Below are 18,596 nucleotides of genomic sequence, written 5' to 3'. Positions count from 1 at the left end.
AGTGAAGAAAGAAAATTAAATTCAGACATGCAACTCTAGCATTTCCTTTACATTTCAGTAAACTGCTTGTAAGAGCGATGACTGACCAAAAAAGACCACTAAGCCACCTCTTCCAACATTAGCAAAGCTTCACTCAATAATTAAATAGTTTAAAACGCATCATGTCGGTTAAACACTGAAAATTCTGCTGGAAGCTATAATGCTCAGCACATAAATGATCGGGAGGTGTTTAGTTACTCCTTCAACAGTCACACTGCACATTTACAAAAGTCATACAATGAGCCTTTCAGATCTATTTTATCATGAAATGTACCTGCTTACAATGTTTTTTTCAAACAAAGTAAATATCTTATTTGAATTACCTGCTGCTGCTGATAAACTGAACTCTCATTGCACTTCGTGGTTACACTGATAATGCAGTCATGAGATTAATTTTAGTGTTAGTCTAAAGACAGCACAGGTAGCACAAGTCATTGCTCATTGGGTATAGATCACAGAACAAGAATCTTGTTGCTGATGTTGTCAGAAATAAGCTAAAATGTAATAACTTGTTTACCTATAACAAAACAAACAATGCAAATACAAAACTCAGCTTCAGAGTCCCTTGGATGCTGAAAGAAGGTAAAAACAGAATAGTCCACGTCCTAACCTCAAACAAAAGGCAGGTTTAATTACAAAATAGCTTACAGGTCAGTGTAATCATACGGCGATATTGTCAAATTAAATAAGCTTCAATACTAAAGCTACTTTCCTGACTAAAATATTATGATCCAATGAAATGCGATATCAACTCATCGCATTGGTCCCTACAAATATTGCTGAGAGAACATATCAGCAAAGAAATGACATGTCAATGCCATTATTAAAGAAACAACACTGAAAATATGCAATTCAAAATTGGTCAGTCCTCAAATAAAAGTTACTCTGGTCTGAAGTGGATTTATCATTGGAGGACAGTCAGGTAAAGATTGCAAAAACCATGCTATTGTTACAACAGAGGCAAAAAGCGAATTGGCCATAAGATACTCATCCTATTAATGGGAGGACAGAAACATTTAGAGGCAAAAAAGCAGGACAAAACTAACAAGTATTGGGAAAAGTACTGTTTCAGCTTTAAGTAAATGTCAACAACCGATGCATTAAAAGCAGATCATGTCGGATGAATTTAATGTTAAAGTGACAATGGAAAGAAACGTGATTGCGTGCTTGGCATTTCCAAAAGAGTTTGACTTTAGAGCAGAATTAAAGTCCATAAGATAACTGGATCAGTGGCAGGCTGGGTATATGATTGGGTAAGGACCAAAATGGCAAGTCAAGACGACAGGAGGAGGAAAGTATCGTGGTCAAAGTATCTCTTAGTATTTAACAAATTGGTTTGGCATCCAAACACGAGTACAGACATCTTAAACGTGGAAACTTATAAACAATGATGAGGGTAGCAAGGGATTTCAAGAGGACGAGACAGAAAATTAACAAAGACATGTGAGGTATTTCATGTTGAAAGGAAGAGGGAGGTCAGGAAATATGTCCTAATTGGTATAATTTTCAAGGACATACAGAAACTGAGATAGCTGGGATGTATGCAGATGAAAATTTCAAGGTAGACACATAAATAAAAAGGCGATGAAAAAATCTCTAATTGACCACTGAGGTACAGAAGCAAGATTATGGTAAACCTTCATAAAAGACTGGATAGACCCCTATTGGAGAAATGTGTCCAGTTTTGGACATCACACTTCAAGAAGATATCAAGTCTTTAGAGAGGGTATTGAAGAAATTTTACATGAACATTATCAGAGATGATGGACTTGACTGAGAGGAGAAATGATAGAAACTCAAGTTATTCTTCATTGAGCAGGGAAGGTTAAAGAGAGATTTTGTAAAGGGTTCAAAATATTAAATGGTTTTAATATAGAGTACAGAAAATGTTTCCCATCGTACACAGTCCAGGCTTCTGCATTACTCATACAGTGACATGTTGGGGTCAGTGGTTAGCACTGCTATCTCAGCGCCAGGGACCTGGGGACCAATTTCACTTTCAGGCGATTATGTCGTGTCTGCATGGGTTTCCTTTGGAGCTCCAGTTTTTTCCCCCACAGTCCAAAGATGTGCAGGTTAGGTTGATCAGCCATACTAAATCACCCATTGTGTCCAGCGATAAACAGGTGGATTAGCCATGGGAAATGTCGAAAGCTAAGTCAGGCAGGTTTACAGAGATACAGTAGTGGCGTGGCTTTGAGTGGTATGCTCTTTGGAGTGTCAGTGCAGACTCAATGGGTCAAATGCCCTTCCTCCATACTATAGGATTCTATGATTTAAAGAGGACATTTTGGCAAGACCACAGGAACAGGATTAAGTGGATAATGATGAAAGAGCTGACAAAGGGAAGATAAGCGATGTGTTCCCTCTGACTCTATTATCCCATGATTCCTGGGAAGAGCACTGTATTATAAAAGGAATAGCTGCTCAGGTGCAAACCTGAAATTATCATGAGGCTTGTGATCAGCTGGGAACACCTGAACACTGGTGCTTATTATTTTCAAACCAATGTCTTCAGCTGCCATAAATGAATGCTCAAATATTCCTTCACATCAATCATAGTTACTGACTTTATCTCCTGCAGAAGCTCACGAGCATCAGTAACACAGACCTTATTCTTTATCCAGTGTGTACACCTTATCTGATGGCTTACTGGATAGTAAATGAGTAAGGTCCCAGGATAATCATTTTCTCCACTGCAGTCCAGTTGCACTGAAACTAATGATAGCACTTTGACCCATATCGTCATCACAGAATCCCTGCATTGTACAAACAGGCCATTTGGCCCAACAGATCCACACCAACTCTCCAAAGCGCATCCCACCCAGACCGATTCCCCTATCCTATCCTTGCCACTCTGCATTTCCCATGGCTCACCCATCGAACCCACGCATCCACAAACACTATGGGCAATTAAGCACGGCCAATCCACCTAAGCTGCACACCTTTGGATTGTGGGAGGAAAACAGAGTACCCAATAGAAACCCATATGGACACGGAGAATGTGCAAACTCCACACTGACAGTCACATAAGGGTGGAATCAAACCCAGGTCCCTGGCACTGTGAGGCAGCAGTGCTAACCACTGAGCTACCTTAGCAGAAATCAGCTAAGACAGAGATCAAGGATGACATCTCTTAATACAATATCACAAATCTATTCTGGTTGAAAGAGAATGTTTTGCTATGATAGACTTCATTGCTCTTCCTAAAGTATCATGAGATCTTCATGATCAGATTATCATTGTATTGCATAGCTCTTCCAGATGTAGGTTTGCTCGCTGAGCTGAAAGGTTCATTTTCAGACGTTGCTTCACCAGTATAGGTAACATCTTCAGTCAGCCTCCAGATGAAACACTGGTGGTGTCCCTTGCTTTCTATTTGAATGTTTGGGAATGTTTGAGCTTCATCTGGAGGCTCACTGAAGATATTACCTAGTATGGTGACGAAACATTTGAAAACAAACAAACAAACCTTCTAGCTCAGCAAGCAAACCTACATCTAGAACCTCAACCTGAGCTACAAATCTTAAACTCGCTAACTGGTACTTCTTTTATAACAAGACAGTTGCAGTCTTGTGCAACCCTGTATTATAGAAAAATCACACTTTAGAAACAGCGCTTAAAGTGATGGTGATTGAATCATGTTATAGCCAGCACACATTTTAAAAGTTAGCCCTTTAGAAACAATGTCTCCAATTTGTCAATCACATTCGAGCAAATTCACGTTAATGGAATACATGTTACAGCAGAACAACCTGTACATCATTTGAAATACATGTTAACCAAGCGAATATCAAATGCTTGAGTTTCAATCTGTAATCTTCAGACGCATTAGGTCAACATGTTACCATTTGAAACACGATAACCACCAATAAGTTAAAAGCAAGCAATTAAAACTAGTCTTGTTCTACAGTGTTGGGATTTGTATGAAATCCAAAGAAAATCTAACAAAATATTTTTACAGGAAGCTCAAAAACATTCCAAGTGTTACTAAGTTGGACTCAGTCACACATACAAACCACCTTTTAAGTTCATAAAAATCACAGAATCCATGGCGTGGAAACAGGCCATTCAGCCCATCGAGACCACACTGTCCCTCCAAAGAGCAGAGGCACAGACTCACTCCCTCCCACCCTATCCTTGTAATTCAGCATTTCCCACGGCTAATCCATCTAACCTCTACATCTTTAGACTGTGGGAGGAAGCCCGGAGCCCTGGAGGAAACCCATGCAGACACGGGGAGAAAGTGCAAACTCCAGACTGTCACCCAAGGCTGGAATTGAACCCAGGACCCTGGTGCTGAGAGGCAGCAGTGATAGGGTATCACAGTGGCTCAGTGTTTAAGATTAAGTTCTGCTCTCAAAAACTTGTTCTGGACTCTAATTAAAACCTAAAAAGCTAACAGATGAGTACTGCTCACCATTGCCCTGATGTGAACTTGCCCTTCAACATAACTACAGTTAAGCCATAACAGAATGATAAGAGAAAAAACTATGTCCATTTTAAAGCAATTAGAGCATTAATCTTGTGTTTTAAGACAACAGAATAATACTTGTAAGATATTTGCTTTATTTTCTCAAGCACAACAAAAGTGAAGAGTAAACAAGAGGGGAGCATGCCTAACAGCAAGCAGAAAGCAGATATAAAATGGGTCTTTTTCAAGGTGGAAAGATGCAACAAGTGGAGTGCCACAGAAGTCAGTGGAACTTTAACTGTCTACAAATCATACAAATGACTGAGATGAAGGAACAGAAAGTCTGGGTGCCAAATTTGCTGACAATAACTGGACAGGAAACTAACTTATGAAGTGAACAATTAGGAGGCTACAAGGAGTACAGATAGGTTAAGTGAGTGGGCAAGGTGTAACAACTGAAGTATATTACTTTCATCATTTACATAAATAATTTGGATTGGAGCATAAGAGGTATAGGAAGTGAGTTTGCAGATGACACCAAAATTAGAGGTGTAGTGGACAGCGAAGATTACCTCAGATTACAACGGGATCTTGATCAGATGGGCCAATGGATGTGGCAGATGGAGTTTAATTTAGATAAATGTGAGGTACTTGCATTTTGGGAAAGCAAACCTTAGCAAGACTTATACACTTAATAGTAAGGTCCTAGGGAGTGTTGTTGAACAAAGAGACCTTGGAGTGCAGGTTCATAGCTCCTTGAAAGTGGAGTCGCAGGTAGATAGGATAATGAAGGCGGCATTTGGTATGCTTTCCTTTGTTGGTCAGAGTATTAAGTACAGGGGTTGGGAGGTCATGTTGCGGCTGTACAGGACATTGGTTAGGCCACCGTTGGAATATTGCAATTCTGGTCTCCTTCCTATTGGAAAGATGTTGTGAAACTTGAAAGGGTTCAGAAAAGATTTATAAGGATGTTGCCAGGGTTGGAGGGTTCGAGTGATAGGGAGAGGTTAAATCGACTGAGGCTGTTTTCCCTGGAGCATCGGAGACTGAGGATTGACCTTATAGAGGTTTATAAAATTATGAGGGGTATTGATAGGATAAATAGACAAAGTCTTTTTCCTGGGTGAGGGAGTCCAGAACTAGAGGGCACAGGTTTAGGGTGAGAGGGGTAAGATATAAAAGAGACCTAAGGGGCAACATTTTCACTCAACGGGTCGTATGTGTGTGGAATGAGTTGTCAGAGGCAGTGGTGGAAGCTGGTACAATCGCAATATTCAAAAGGCATCTGGACAGGTATATGAATAGGAAAGGTTTGGAAGGATATGGGCAAGGTGCTGACAGGTGGGACTAGATTGGGTTGGGATATCTGGTCAGCATGGATGAGTTGGACTGAAGGGTCTGCTTCCATCTTGTACATCTCTATGACTAAGTGCAGACACAGCAAGAATAATTAGAAATGCTAACAGAATGTATCATTTAGCACAAGATGAACTGAATACAAAAGTAGGAAGGTTATGCAGTTATACAAAGCACTGGTGAGACTGTGTTCGGAGCTCTGTGCACAGTATTGCTCACCTTAAGGAGGATGCAGTTCAGAAAAAGATTAGTTGACTAATATCGGGAAAGAAAATACCCTGGAAACCTGGTGATTGTCTTATGATAAAGGTGGGATACACTAAGCTCGTATACACTGGAGTTTAAAAGTACAAGAAACGACTTGATTGAAACAAGTTGTCAAAGGTCTTGACACTGGAGACATGAAGGCTTCCTTCCTCATGTGAAGACATGATGGTTCTTCTCATGGGAGAATCTAGAACTGACCTTCACTTAAAAAATCAGGTCACCCCTTTAAAATAAAATGAGGTGAAGCTTGTTTTCCTGAAAGAGCTGCTTTAATTGATAGCCACGCCTTCTCACAATAAGTCAGCAATTCCTGATGGCACTTATGAGACTCAAAATGTTGTGAACTTAAAATTTTAAAAATTGACCACAAGAGCAGAAGACAATCAATTCATGAAGTTGAGTGTGGGGTGCTGGAAAAGCACAGCAGGTCACGCAGCATCCGAGGAGCAGGAGACTTGATGTTTCGAGCAAGAGCCTTTCAAAGTCTACTCCCCCATTCAATTAAGTCCTGGCCGATTTGGCCATCAACCCCACTTGTCTGTCTGTTGGCTGTGCCACCCACAAACCTGGAGGATATTACATTTACGTGCCTCAAAGTTATGGATGTATACTGTAAATAATTGTAGCCCTAGCCATGATCCATGTGGCACTCCATTCATCCTAGGTTGCCATTCTGAAACTAGCCATCTATCCCAAATTTGCTTTTTATTGGTTAGCACATCATCTATCCATGCCAATATATCATCACCTCCAGCACCATGGGCTGTCCAGTATCAAGCAGCCTTCTGTGCAACAACTTTACATGATACATTTTAGATTTCCTGTAGAAACCTAAAGCTCAGTAAATCCTTGAACAACATAACCCGAGGCTTGGACTCGGCCCGTATGAGGCAAGCAATACATTATTGCTCGCAGTGGAGTAGGGGGAACAAGAGCCTCTCGGTTTGCTGCCAATCTATAAAGGTCGGAATTGAAAGCAAGCAAAGTTTTGACGGTATCCATTCGGCGAGTGTTTGAGTTGGTAACAGTGAAGGAAGGGTATGAACTGTGATGCCACATGCAGCTGAACAACACAGGGCCGGGGTTGTGTGTTGTCTTATTTTTTGGCGGGTTGAGAATCGGAGTGTTTCCGCAATGCGGCTCCGACTCCCCGGGTCCCGGCCGGCCCCTGTGGCCGGGAGGAGGAGGCTCCAGCCACCGGGCCCCCGAGGGTTTCCCCTGCCGCAGCCACACAGCTCCCCCGCGGAACCCGGCCTGCACTTCACACGGGAGCAGGGGACACACGGTCGGCCGTATTCTCTAACCGAGCTGCAGGACTGAGGCCTCGCCCCGGGGTGGGGGGGGGGGGGGAGGGGGAGGTCTCCGTTCCTCGCCCGGAGGCACCAGCTCCGGCCATCCGGCAGCGCCTGAGCCGAGGCCCGGGATATTCCCGGCACAAAAACAAGTTACAGTCAAGGCCGGGCCGGAGGCCTCCTCAAACCGAGGGTCCGGTTTTACTTCAGCTACCGCAGCTCCACCCGGGGGGGATCCAATTTCAATCATTACAGTCATGGAACAAGTGTGTTTTACTGCTTCACCTCAAACTGATCAACTTTGGAGGCAGTCAGAAGCAGAAACAAAATTCAGGGGCTCCCCATTGACTCACATCCGCTGGGACTGATAACCAACTGGAGACACTTAGCTGTCAGTTTCTTAAAAACACAGATCGAGGGGATCCTACCCAACAGCAACATTCAGACCTGATCAGATATATGTCCCTAGGAAACTAACGTTGTCCGACTAAGGGACTAACAAGAGACACTCTTGCTGTTGCTAAATAATGTTGCATCTTCCTTCCATTCGTGGACACAACTCTCGGGTCTGAAAGGGGCGCCACTCAGTCTCCTGTTTACAATGAAAATGTTTCAAAACATTGTCACACACCAAGGCGAATTGTTCACCGAGATCGAGCAGAGTGTGGGACTAATCCAAACACTGATCCAATATACAACACCCACCTCCACGGTTCACATTGGAGGATTACTATCATTCCTACCGGCTGAAGACCAAAACACTGAACCAGGAATCAACTGATGCAAGTTACACCACTCCTGTCAAAGGTCTCTTATCCAAAGCTGGGGAGGGATGGGGGGAAAAGAGAGAGGAGAGGTGGGGGGGGGGAAAGAGGGGTGGGGGAAGGGAAGAAAAGGGGAGGGCAAAAGAGAAGAGGGAGCTGAGGGGTTGCGGGTGGTTGGTACGGGAAGGATGGTGAAGGGAGGGGGGGGTGAGGATGGTGAAGGGAGCGGGGGGTGAGGATGGTGAAGGGAGGGGGGGTGAGGATGGCGAAGGGAGGGGGGGGTGAGGATGGTGAAGGGAGGGGGGGTGAGGATGGTGAAGGGAGGGGGGGGTGAGGATGGTGAAGGGAGGGGGGGGTGAGGATGGTGAAGGGAGGGGGGGGTGAGGATGGTGAAGGGAGGGGGGGGTGAGGATGGTGAAGGGAGGGGGGGGTGAGGATGGTGAAGGGAGGGGGGGGTGAGGATGGCGGAGGAAGCGGGGGGTGAGGATGGTGAAGGGAGCGGGGGGTGAGGATGGCGAAGGAAGCGGGGGGTGAGGATGGTGAAGGGAGCGGGGGGTGAGGATGGCGGAGGAAGCGGGGGGTGAGGATGGTGAAGGGAGGGGGGGGGTGAGGATGGTGAAGGGAGCGGGGGGTGAGGATGGTGAAGGGAGGGGGGGTGAGGATGGCGGAGGAAGCGGGGGGTGAGGATGGTGAAGGGAGGGGGGGGTGAGGATGGTGAAGGGAGCGGGGGGTGAGGATGGCGGAGGAAGCGGGGGGTGAGGATGGTGAAGGGAGCGGGGGGTGAGGATGGCGGAAGAAGCGGGGGGTGAGGATGGTGAAGGGAGGGGGGGGTGAGGATGGCGGAGGGAGCGGGGGGTGAGGATGGTGAAGGGAGCGGGGGGTGAGGATGGTGAAGGGAGCGGGGGGGGGGTGAGGATGGCGATGGGAGCGGGGGGGGTGAGGATGGCGATGGGAGCAGGGGGGTGAAGGTGACGAAGAGAACGGGGGGGGTGAGGATGGCGGAGGAAGCAGGGGACGAGGATGGTGAAGAGAGCGGGAGGGGTGAGACGGCGAAGGGGGCCAGGAGGGATTGGTGAAGGGGGGTGGGGGGGCAAAGGTGTGAGACTGGCAAAGGAAGCAGGGGGCGAGGATGGCAAAGAGAGCGGGCAGGGGGGCGAGGATGACGAAGGGAGCAGGGAGTGAGGATGGCGACGGGAGAGGAGGGGATGAGGATGGCGAAGGGAGCAAGGGGGTGAGGGTGTCAAAGGGAGCAAGGGGGTGAGGGTGTCAAAGGGAGCAAGGGGGTGAGGGTGTCAAAGGGAGCAAGGGGGTGAGGGTGTCAAAGGGAGCAAGGGGGTGAGGGTGTCAAAGGGAGCAAGGGGGTGAGGGTGTCAAAGGGAGCAAGGGGGTGAGGGTGTCAAAGGGAGCAAGGGGGTGAGGGTGTCAAAGGGAGCAAGGGGGTGAGGGTGTCAAAGGGAGCAAGGGGGTGAGGGTGTCAAAGGGAGTGGGGGGGGCGAGGATGGCAAAGGGGGGCGAGGATGGCAAAGGGGGGCGAGGATGGCAAAGGGGGGCGAGGATGGCAAAGGGGGGCGAGGATGGCAAAGGGGGGCGAGGATGGCAAAGGGGGGCGAGGATGGCAAAGGGGGGCGAGGATGGCAAAGGGGGGCGAGGATGGCAAAGGGGGGCGAGGATGGCAAAGGGGGGCGAGGATGGCAAAGGGGGGCGAGGATGGCAAAGGGGGGCGAGGATGGCAAAGGGGGGCGAGGATGGCAAAGGGGGGCGAGGATGGCAAAGGGGGGCGAGGATGGCAAAGGGGGGCGAGGATGGCAAAGGGGGGCGAGGATGGCAAAGGGGGGCGAGGATGGCAAAGGGGGGCGAGGATGGCAAAGGGGGGCGAGGATGGCAAAGGGGGGCGAGGATGGCAAAGGGGGGCGAGGATGGCAAAGGGGGGCGAGGATGGCAAAGGGGGGCGAGGATGGCAAAGGGGGGCGAGGATGGCAAAGGGGGGCGAGGATGGCAAAGGGGGGCGAGGATGGCAAAGGGGGGCGAGGATGGCAAAGGGGGGCGAGGATGGCAAAGGGGGGCGAGGATGGCAAAGGGGGGCGAGGATGGCAAAGGGGGGCGAGGATGGCAAAGGGGGGCGAGGATGGCAAAGGGGGGCGAGGATGGCAAAGGGGGGCGAGGATGGCAAAGGGGGGCGAGGATGGCAAAGGGGGGCGAGGATGGCAAAGGGGGGCGAGGATGGCAAAGGGGGGCGAGGATGGCAAAGGGGGGCGAGGATGGCAAAGGGGGGCGAGGATGGCAAAGGGGGGCGAGGATGGCAAAGGGGGGCGAGGATGGCAAAGGGGGGCGAGGATGGCAAAGGGGGGCGAGGATGGCAAAGGGGGCGAGGATGGCAAAGGGGGCGAGGATGGCAAAGGGGGCGAGGATGGCAAAGGGGGGCGAGGATGGCAAAGGGGGGCGAGGATGGCAAAGGGGGGCGAGGATGGCAAAGGGGGGCGAGGATGGCAAAGGGGGGCGAGGATGGCAAAGGGGGGCGAGGATGGCAAAGGGGGGCGAGGATGGCAAAGGGGGGCGAGGATGGCAAAGGGGGGCGAGGATGGCAAAGGGGGCCGGATGGGGGTGAGGATGGTGAAGGGAGCAGGGGGCGAGGATGGCAACAAAGGGAGCGGGGGCGGAGGATGGCGACGAAGGGAGCGGGGTGGGTGAGGAGAAGGATGGCAAAGGGAGCAGGGGACAAGTATGGTGAAGAGAGCGGGAAGGGTGAGACGGCGAAGGGGGCCAGGAGAGATTGACGAAGGAGGCCGGGGGTGGGGGGGGCGCGCGAAGGTGTGAGACTGGCGAAGGAAGAAGGGGGCAAGGATGGCAAAGAGAGCAGCCGGGGGGGGTGAGGATGACGAAGGGAGCAGGGGGGTAACGGTGTCAAAGGGAGTGGGGGAGGTGAGAATGGCGAAGGGGGGGCGAGGATGGCGAAGGGGGCCAGATGGGGGTGAGGATGGTGAAGGGGGCCGGATGGGGGTGAGGATGGTGAAGGGGGCCGGATGGGGGTGAGGATGGTGAAGGGGGGGGCGAGGATGGCGAAGGGGGCCAGGTGGGGGTGAGGATGGTGAAGAGAGCAGGGGGCAAGGATGGCGAAGACAGCGGGCGGGGGGGCGGAGGGAGAGGGAGGGATGGCGAAGGGGGCCAGGTGGGGTGAGGATGGTGAAGGGAGCAGGGGGCTAGGATGGCGAAGGGAGTGGGGGGGAGGGAAGGATGGCAAGGGGAACGGGGGGGGGGAAGGATGGCAAGGGGAACGGGGGGGGGGGGGGAAGGATGGCAAGGGGAGCGGGTGGGGGGGGCATGCGCATGCCAAAGGGAGCGAGGGGAGGGGGTGAGCGTGCCAAAGGGAGTGAACGTGGCGAAGGGAGCTGGGTAAGTACTAACAGAAGGGAGAGTATGTTCAATGGGGGTAGTGGGGAGGGGACGGGACAATAGGTGGTGGGAAAGGGAAGGGAGAACGGGAGTGGATGGGGGAATACGGAACAAGGGGAAGAGAGATGGGGAACGGGGGGGGAAGAGAGATGGGGAACGGGGGGGAAGAGAGATGGGGAACGGGGGGGAAGAGAGATGGGGAACGGGGGGGAAGAGAGATGGGGAATGGGGGGGAAGAGAGATGGGGAACGGGTGGGAAGAGAGATGGGGAACGGGGGGGAAGAGAGATGGGGAACGGGGGGGAAGAGAGATGGGGAACGGGGGGGGAAGAGAGATGGGGAACGGGGGGGGAAGAGAGATGGGGAACGGGGGGGGAAGAGAGATGGGGAACGGGGGGGGAAGAGAGATGGGGAACGGGGGGGAAGAGAGATGGGGAACGGGGGGGGAAGAGAGATGGGGAACGGGGGGGGAAGAGAGATGGGGAACGGGGGGGGGAAGAGAGATGGGGAATGGGGGGGAAGAGAGATGGGGAATGGGGGGGAAGAGAGATGGGGAATGGGGGGGAAGAGAGATGGGGAACGGGGGGGGAAGAGAGATGGGGAACGGGGGGGGAAGAGAGATGGGGAACGGGGGGGAAGAGAGATGGGGAACGGGGGGGGAAGAGAGATGGGGAACGGGGGGGGAAGAGAGATGGGGAACGGGGGGGAAGAGAGATGGGGAACGGGGGGGGAAGAGAGATGGGGAACGGGGGGGAAGAGAGATGGGGAACGGGGGGGGAAGAGAGATGGGGAACGGGGGGGGAAGAGAGATGGGGAACGGGGGGGGAAGAGAGATGGGGAACGGGGGGGAAGAGAGATGGGGAACGGGGGGGGGAGAGAGATGGGGAACGGGGGGGAAGAGAGATGGGGAATGGCGGGTACAGGGGGCGGGCGGTGTGTTGGAGGGTGGAGAATAGACTTGAGTTCCCTGATTCTCCCTCCCCTTCCCCCAGGCCTCAGGGCCCTGTCTGTCCCGGGGCCTCAGGGCCCTGTCTGTCCCGGGGCCTCAGGGCCCTGTCTGTCCCGGGGCCTCAGGGCCCTGTCTGTCCCGGGGTCCCGGGGCCTCGGGCCCCCCCCCCCTCTCTCTGTGTGTTTCACTCACAGGGTCTCTCCCGTCTTAGCGACATGACAAAGGAACTGGTCCAGCAGCGACGATACTTCCTTCTTGGATTTCTTCTCGAAATCTGGCGGTGGGGAAGACAACACAGACACGGCACAGGTTAATCACAGCGGAGGCCACAGGGACTCCCGGCCCCCGGTCCGACACCAACCGGCGACAAATATGTTGGTTCGCCGCCACTGACCTGCCAGAGCTTCCAGGAGGCTTTCAGGCTCCATCTTGGAGGTGCAACTAAAACCAATTCCCCCTTCCCACCCTCCCCCCCCCCCCAACCCCCCGGTGCCAGTCAGCGGGAACCAGAGTACCGCCGAATAAAGTTTCCCCCCGCCCCCCCCCTCCACCTCCTTTCAGCACTCAGCGGCCCCGGCACTGGGTGAAACGCACAACATGGCGCCGCCCGCTGACGTCACCCCCACCGCACTGCGCGATGGCGTCATCCACCGATACCTGACGCGGTGGCGTCGCCGCGTCCGCCTTCCCCTCCCACAGCGGAGGAGGCGCTGCGCATGCGCGCGTCCACTCAAGGTGAAGTTCACTGGCACGTGCCTGTCCCCAGAAGACGGGCAGAGAGAATGAACAGCACAGCAGTTTTTAGATTAGAGTGGTGCTAGAAAAGCACAGCAGGTCAGGATTCTGTCTGACTTGCTGTGCTTTCCCAGCACCACTCTAATCTGAACTCTGGTTTCCAGCATCTGCAGTCCTCACTCCTGCCTGAAAGAACACAGTAGTCTAGATTAGAGTGGTGCTGGAAAAGCACAGCAGGTCAGGCAGCATCCCTGATGAAGGGCTTTTGCCCGCAACGTCGATTTTCCTGCTCCTCAGATGCTGCCTGACCTGCTGTGCTTTTCCAGCACCACTCTAATTTTGACTCTGACTTCCAGTATCTGCAGTCTTCACTTTTGCCTGGAAGAACATAGCAAGCCAGGCAGCATCAAGAGGTGTAGAAGTCGACGTTTTGGTGTACCTCTTCTTCAGGACTGATGTTGGTTGTAAGGGGAGCTGCAGATAAAGGGGGAGGCGGGGGCACGGGTGGTGAAATGGGGATAGGTGACGATTTTTTTTTGCATTTCCAGAGTCTGCAGTTCTTTGTATTATAGGAATTATGCAGATATGCTTGCTCAGTATAGCATCAACTCAGCACAGAAGTTTTGAAATTTTTTTCTTACTTCATCCAGGGTGAAAAGACTTTGGGAAGTTGCTCGTACCAAGCTACAGTTTTGGCACAGCAGCATGTAGATTCCAGCAACCTTTCGCCAACACACATCTATTCATGTGTAGAACTGGTTGATCTAATTAAGGTTCAGGCAAGAAAGAAACATTCAATTCAATGAATTAAACTTTGCAGTTGTCATTCTCATTAGTATTTGATTTTAAAGTAATTCTTAATCAGTTCTGGCCCAGCGATATTATCAAAAGACACTATTAATCCAGATACCCAGGTAATGTTCTAGCAGATGGTGGAATTTGAATTCATTGAAAATCTGGGATTAAGAGTCTAATGATGACTGTGAAACCATTGTTGATTGTCAGGAAAAATCCATCTCATTTACTCATGTCTTTCAAGGAAGGAAATCTGCCATCCTTATCCAGTCTGGCCAGATGTGATGTCAAATCCAATGTAGTTAACTCTCATCTGCCTTCTGGGCAACTAGGATGGGCAATAAATATTGTGTGGCCAATGATGTCCATGTCCTGTGAAGAAATAAAATAAAAAGCTGCCTCTGATCCCAGTATCTATTGTTTGTGTTGTAATAATTGTGGTTCTGCTCCAGCCATGATTTTGCAGTTATACTTCTCCAATGTAGAATAAATAAGAGAATGACTTTGGACTGTGACTTTCGAATCTACTAAGTCTCTGATACCCCAGAAAAATAGGTTTATGCAAAATGAGCAAAAATACGTTTTGCTTACATCAAAATTTACATCAAAGCCATATTAATTTTTACCAATATTGATACTACACTGACGCTTTAACATACTTCAAACTCGTACAAACCTATAATTATCTTTATAATTACCCTTACAAAAATGAGCATGTATATTTGCACAGTTAAACAACAACTATTTATATCGAGCCTTTAATTTAGTAAAACCTCCCAGGACACTTCACAGGAGCATTGTAAGACAAAATATAGCATCAAAAAAAAGTTAGTTTCCGAAAATCATTGTGTAAGTGAGTCATTTAGAATAAACTTTGGAAGGCAGAGAGCTTAGTAAAGAAATTCCAGTGTTTTTTGGAGCTGAGCCAGCTGAAGCCATGGCCACCAATGATGAAGCAATAAAAAGCAAGGGAACAGAGTGGGTTGAGTGCAGAAATCGAAGGGCTGTCACAGCACATTAGATAACAGAGGTAAAAAGAATTACGATCCTGGAGAGATTTGAATACAAGGATGAGAATTTTAAACTTGAAGCATCATTTAATCAGTAGTCGGTGATGACCAGCAAGTAAAAAGATCATAGAGGAATGGCATTTGGAGGAGGTTAGGTACTTGAACCAGAGTTTTAGCTGACCTGAAAGGGAGGTTGGGGAGCAATAAATTAAAAGAGTCATGTCCACAGGTGAAAAAAGAGGCAAGAATGTGGGTTTCAGCAACAGGTAGTCTGAGACAGGTGAATTAAGTCGTCACCAAAATACATAGAGTAACTGACCTTCTGTCTGAAGTCAATGTCACTAACCATGAAATAGAGATAGATGAGACGAGGAGAATAATGGTTAATATTGAGGCATTCCGCAGGTGATTGTGTCAGAAAATAAACGTCTCAGAGAGTATAGTTTAGAACTAGTCAGCTGAAAGAGGCTCAAGTCACTGACAGCAATTTATGTCATCCCTTTAAAGTCGTAAAACACTACGCTACATGATGTAAAACCTGCGCCCAAACCTCCTCCCTCACCTCCGTCCAGGGCCCCAAAGGATCTTTCCACATCCAACAGAGATTTTTCTGCATGTTCACTCACCTCATCTACTGTGTTCGTTGCTCTTGATATGGTCTCCTCTCCATCGGGGAGACAGGATGTCAACTTGCAGAACTTTTCAGTGATCATCTCTAGGCACATGCACTAAATAATCCCACCATCCTGTGGCCAACCACTTCAACTCCCCCTCCCAGTCTGTCAAGAACATGCAAGTCTGGGGTATCCTCCACTGCTAAATCTTAGCCACCTGATGCCTGGAGGAAGGACACCTCATCTTCCACCTTAGGACCCTTCAACCACACAGCATCAACATCAACTTCACCAGTTTCCTCATCTCCCCTCCCCCTACTTCATCACAGATCTAACCCTCCACCTCGGCATCACCCTTTAGAACTGTCCTACCTGTCCACCTTCCTTCCCACCTAACCGCTCCACCTTCCCCTTTGACCTATCACCATCATCCCTCCACTGGCTATCACCTTACCAGCTACCTCACCCCACCCCCATCTCCACCTTCCTATTTATCTTGCAGCTCCTCCCCTCACCCCTGACCACCATCTTGATGAAGGGTTTAATACCTGAAACATTGATTCTTCTGCTCCTCAGATGCTGCCTGACTTGCTGTGCTTTTCCAGCACCACACTCTTCGACTACACTGCATTACTCTGGTCTCATTATTTAAGGAAGAATATGATTAAGTTGGAAGCAATTCAGAGAAGGTTCACTCACCTGATTCAGGGATGAAAAAGTTATCTATAAGGGAAGGTTTCAACAATTTCTATTCAAATACAACTTCTGTATCATTGGAATTCAGACAATGAGTGGTGATCTTTTTGAAACAATTCAGATTTTGAGGGGACTTATCAGAGTGAAAGCTGAAATAGTGCATCTCCTTCTGGGAATAACAAGAACTAGAGATGCATTTTAAAAAATAAGGGGTCTCCCATTTCTGTCAGGGATTGGGAGAATCTCTTTCTCCCAGAGGATGGTTTGTCTCAGGAATTCTCTACCCAAGTGCAATGGAGGCAGGATCATTGAATAGTTCTGTTGCTGAATTGTACAGATTCTTGACTGACAAAGGAATCCAAGAGTCTCGGGCTAGTCAGGAGAGTAGATGCTAGAATCAGATCAGCCAAGATCTTATCAAACTGCAGAGCAGGTTTGATGGGCTGAACAGCCTACTCCTGCTCCTAATTCATACGTTTGTACTTTTAACAGCATTAACAATTAAACCTGTCATCTGGGCCATTTAAGGAGATATTAGGACTGGTGATCTAAGGCTTGATCATGGAGGGAAACTTTAAGGAACATCTTAAAGATGGATAAAGAGATAGACAAAGAGAATTAACTTGGGAATTTCAGAGTTTAAGGCTAAGCAGCGGAACACAGTGCAACAAAGATGAAACAATTAAAATCACGTATATAATTGGAGAAGCATAGATTTCTTGGGGGATTCCAGTGCTGGAGATGATTATAGCAAAGGGTTTTAGTGAGAATTTTAAAATTAAGATGTCACTAAACAAGGAGTCTGTGCTACCTCATTCTTGAATGTGGAATAGTTTATTTATGTTGCAGGTTGAGAAACTAGAGAGGAAAGGTTGAAATAGTTATTCTTATATCTATCTTCATAGCCCTATGGATGTAACTGTAGGATCAGTTGTTTATGGTGAAAGCTTTTGTGTCTTAGTGCATCAGTTATTTTCATTTAAAATGTTGCTGACTTATGTCTGTTACCTTGAGTCAATTTAAATAATGTATTGTCTAGTAAATGAATGCTTTCATTGTGACTGGTGATTTTGTGTTGAATGGAGTGATGACTGGAGATTTTGATTAATTCTTCTAATTCTGTTTCTCTGTGAATCCAAATCCTCCATATGTCATCACATATACAGAGGGTATTGTTACTAAGTTATTGTATCATGTAATGAAGGAATTAATGAAACCAAAAAAGGAGCCCCTGTAAACCAAAAATGTAGATCTTGAGAAATCTCAAGAAAACTACTTGAAAATAAATTATTCTTTGAGCCTTGTTATTCAGTATGTTGGTGACACTCAATTGATGCTGTGAGTACATCACTTCCTTCCCAGCCTATAAACTGCAACTATTTTTAGATTTCACTTGCCCACCAGGAATTCTACCTTTACTTCTGAACCTCAAATCTGGACTGTTCCTGTAGATTATTGGCACACGATGAAATCTATAACTGCCTGTGACTAGTGTTCCAACTACATGGAGTTCCTAGCTACACTCATTGCTGTGTGTCTCTTTTAGATTAGATTACCTACAGTGAGGAAACAGGCCCTTCGGCCCAACAAGTCCACACCGACCCTCCGAAGAGCAACCCACCCAGACCCATTCCCCTGCATTTACCCCTTCACCTAACACTACGGGCAATTTAGCATGGCCAATTCACCTAACCTGTACATGTTTGGACTGTTGGAGGAAACCCACGCAGATACGGGGAGAATGTGCAAACTCCACACAGACAGTTGCCCGAGGCAGGAATTGAACCCAGGTCTCTGGCACTGTGAGGCAGCAGTGTGGCACAGGTCTGAAATGTATTTCACAATCAACTGTAAATTCTGCCTTGTAGAATCATTCCACATATTTCTCTTCTGCAGAGTTCTCGAATGTTCAGCTCTTTCTGCCAGAACAGCATTCTTACAGTTGGGTCTGAAGAATCTTTAGATTTCAATGGCTGCCAGTATTTTGTATGCTGCAGCTACTTGAAGTCCACATTATTATCATCATGTTGTTGGATGATTCACCTGATAAATTTGCTAGCACCATTCGCATCCTGGTAGGGATCTACAGGGCATGCTTGGTTCATGTGAGAAAGGATATCTCCCTGCTAGTATAGGAAAAAGAGGCCTTTATTGTAACTAAGACGTAATTTATTGCATGAAAAGTACTACTACATGTACAAGTTACACTGATATGTAACTGATATGATAGGCATTGATACAGAGATTGTGAGGGTAATCTTGATGTTAGGTTGTAC

At 48.6% G+C, this 18,596-nt stretch overlaps 1 protein-coding gene across 1 annotated transcript in view; it reads right to left on the bottom strand.

Moving 5' to 3' along the window:
* The window catches only part of ppp4r2b (protein phosphatase 4, regulatory subunit 2b), a 59,395-nt gene extending 46,472 nt beyond the window's left edge, over window positions 1-12,923 (bottom strand). The window contains exons 1-2 of the mRNA XM_060835220.1: window positions 12,865-12,923; window positions 12,663-12,744 (exon numbers count right to left, since the gene is read on the bottom strand). Of these exons, the coding sequence (XP_060691203.1) occupies window positions 12,663-12,744; window positions 12,865-12,898 (116 nt within the window). The 5' untranslated portion in view covers window positions 12,899-12,923. The remainder of the gene's footprint in view (window positions 1-12,662; window positions 12,745-12,864) is intronic.
* Window positions 12,924-18,596: the final 5,673 nt, after the last annotated feature.

Source organism: Hemiscyllium ocellatum, chromosome 14 (genome assembly GCF_020745735.1).
Source record: "Hemiscyllium ocellatum isolate sHemOce1 chromosome 14, sHemOce1.pat.X.cur, whole genome shotgun sequence".
Taxonomy (NCBI): Eukaryota; Metazoa; Chordata; class Chondrichthyes; order Orectolobiformes; family Hemiscylliidae; genus Hemiscyllium; species Hemiscyllium ocellatum.
This window is presented reverse-complemented; position numbering and strand designations above follow the sequence as displayed.